We start from the raw sequence: 3300 nt of genomic DNA, 5'->3' as shown, positions 1-3300 counted from the left end.
AAAACAAAAAAATAAACATATATCCACAATATATATATATATATATATATATATTTATTTATTTATTTATTTATTTAAATTTATTTATTTATATATTTGTTTCTTTTTCATTTTGTGTGATACACTTAGGAAGATATGTTCACACATTAAAAGATATATATAATTATTTTTTCATATTAAAATAAAATAAAACATTTACTTTTCTTCTAGTAAGACAAAACTGATTTTTTTTAAGGCAGCTATTATAGGTATATGTTTGTAATATTTTTCATATCTTTGAATAATAAAAAAAAAAAATATAAAATAAGAATTTAAAAATAAAATATAAACATATATAATATATATATGTATGTATATATGTATATATGTGTATATGTGTATATTTTTTATTGTTTATTTACTGAACAGTCCTTATTAGTATAAGAGCATCTAGCTGTTGATCTTCTAAAAGTTGTACAATTTCATCATGCGTAAATATTAAAAACTCTTGGGATATATTGGAACTTATAATTCTTATTTAAAAAAAAAAATAAAATAATATAATATAATATAATATTTTTAAATGATTTATATAAGATCATTATATATATGTTATATATGTATGTGTTTTAATTATTATTTATTTATTTTTTGTTACTCTAAGAGAGTTTTCAATATAGTGCTACTTTTTTCATGATCTAGAGGTTCCCTATAAAAAAAAGAAAAAAAAGCATTTACTTTTTCATAAATATATAAAAATAACATACATATAATTATATATATATATATATATTTTAATGTAAGATTTATTTTTTATTTTTTATTTGTTCGCACAATTCTATAGAATACGGTGATTCCATTATTTTTTTACATTTCCCCTTTTCTTCCATTACAGGTGAACAAAAAAAAAAAAAAAAAAAAAATAATAAATAAATGTATTTTTTTCTCAACTATGAAATATAAGATAAAACATACTTTAATAAATAAATAAATATATAAATAAAAAAGAAAAGAAAGAATATTTAAAATAGAACAAATATAAAAATACAGAAGAGAATTACATGATTAATATATCTTTTTTTCTCTTTATGCATTATTAATTGATATAACATTTCTCGAACATATAAGAACATAACTATTCATATTTTGATTTTGTTGAAAAATTAAATATATATGCAATATGTTATTATGGTATATAAAATATGTAATTTTTTAATTTTTTATTTTTTATTTTTTATTTTTTATTTTTTAATTTTTTTTTTTTTTTTTTTTTTTTCTCTTTTAAAGGGGAATATGTTGTTAAATGAATTTATAATATAAAAATATTATATATATTATAATATTATAATATTATAATATTTTTATATTTTATATATCCTGTAACGATTGTTTATTTATTTACCTCATTAAATACATATTTGATTGAATTTATTATACTATTTATTTTATAATTATTTTATTTTTTTGTATCTACGTATAGCTTTTAAAAATTATTAATATGTATATTATATAATAAAAAAATAATTATTCTTATAAATCTATATAATATATATATATATATACCTTTTATTTGTATGCTTATGGTTGGTTGTATTTCTCATTTTATGTTTCTTCGAATATATAAAATATATGACATATGTATATATTTATATGAGTAAAAAAAAAAAAAAAAAATGATTCAACGAAAAAATGATGAGAAAAAAATAAAAATTTTAGATACCTTTTGTGTGTCAAGTGATGTTCATTTAAAGTCGATTCTCGAACACAATAACATAAAGGTTGAGGTAATAGCACAAAGAAATAATATAATAAATATATACATATATATATATATATATATATATATTTATTTATTTATTTATTTTATTTATGTAGAGTTATAAAAGAAACATTAATGTGGAAGATGTTACTGATCTAAGGAGCCTCGATTCTTTACTTTTAAATAATTTTTATTTGTTATATGTATATTTAAAAGACATATGCTATATTTTCTTTCATTATGTTATATCATTGAAAAGAAAGGGTGAGGAGGATGATCGTGATTGTCTGGTTGGATATGAAAAATATGTGGATACATTAATAAAAAATGAAAATGTAAAAAATAATTTTTTATATAACACAAGAATAGATAATATCGGTTTTTTTTTAAAAGGTTTAAGAAGATATCTTAATGAAATAAATGAGAACAGAACGGATGAGATGAATATTTCTCATAGTAGTAATACATTAGAGTATATTGATAATAATAAAAAGAAGGAATGTTATATTCCACAAGATGTTTATAATAATTTTATTGACAAAAGAAAGGAAGAAGATTATTATAAATTAAATAATTCAAGTGAAGAAGAAAAAAATAAGAAAATTTATTGTCTTAACAATAAAATACAAAATATGGAATATATAAAAGAAGATATATTTGAAAATATAAATTATAATAATGATTTTCTTTTATATATATATAAAGAAAAGGAAAAAATAGAAATGTATAATATAGATAAGGATATAAATGACAGAATTAAAAAAGATAATATATTCGATAATCTAATACAAATAAATAATAATCTGTCCATATATAAATTATCATATATATATTTTAATGATAAATTAAAAAGAATAAGATTAGACACCTTCTTTCATTTAATCATAGAAAAAAAAAAAAAAAATTTTGATATACAGAAATGTTTAAAAAATGACAACATGAATATAAATTATAGACTACAAAAAAATGAAGAAAATATAAAAAATAAAGAACAAATTATTAATATGAATGAGCAATTATTTTTATTATATGTATCTCATTTTAAATATTATATTTTTTCTTTCTTCTTATATTCTTATGTAAAATATATTAATCCATCCCATTATAATAATAATATAAAAGAAAATAATAAAAAGGGGGATCATGTGAATAATATTTATAAAAATTATAAAAAAATGTCAAGTATGCAAGAAGACAAATCCTTATTTCTTTATAATGATGATGATAACTTAAAAAATTTAGAAAGCGTAACTAGTTACATCTTATGTTATATTAATGATATATTATATAAAATAAATATTATATTATCACAAGATAATTGGGACAAAAAAAATATATATGAGACTATAAATCATATATTAAAAAATAAATTATCTTTTAAATATATTAATGTTGAGAATCTTGACTTGTTAATTTCATGTATCTTATTATTAAACATATATAAACAAGATACATTTCAAACCTATTACAACTTTAATAATATATACTCGGATTTTTTTTCGGTATTTAAAAAATATAATGTCTCCTTGCAACTATCTAAAAAATGTAGGAAAAAAAAAAAA

General features: G+C 16.7%; 2 protein-coding genes across 2 annotated transcripts; one reads left to right on the top strand and one right to left on the bottom strand.

Annotated features, from left to right (window-relative positions):
- Positions 1–199: 199 nt before the first annotated feature.
- Positions 200–869, bottom strand: PGSY75_0009500A (hypothetical protein; the record flags this gene model as incomplete). The annotated part of the gene is made up of 4 exons (XM_018783231.1): positions 200–274; positions 402–512; positions 638–688; positions 814–869. Coding segments are annotated over 4 exons (293 nt in total), but the record flags the coding sequence as incomplete, so codon positions are not given.
- A 783-nt stretch (positions 870–1652) lies between these two features.
- Positions 1653–3283, top strand: PGSY75_0009400 (hypothetical protein; the record flags this gene model as incomplete). Its single annotated transcript, XM_018783230.1, has 2 exons — positions 1653–1763; positions 1855–3283. Coding segments are annotated over 2 exons (1540 nt in total), but the record flags the coding sequence as incomplete, so codon positions are not given.
- Positions 3284–3300: the final 17 nt, after the last annotated feature.

Source organism: Plasmodium gaboni (assembly GCF_001602025.1).
Source record: "Plasmodium gaboni strain SY75 chromosome Unknown, whole genome shotgun sequence".
Taxonomy (NCBI): domain Eukaryota; phylum Apicomplexa; class Aconoidasida; order Haemosporida; family Plasmodiidae; genus Plasmodium; species Plasmodium gaboni.
The sequence above is the reverse complement of the archived record's forward strand: the minus strand, read 5'-3'. Positions and strand labels throughout refer to the sequence as shown.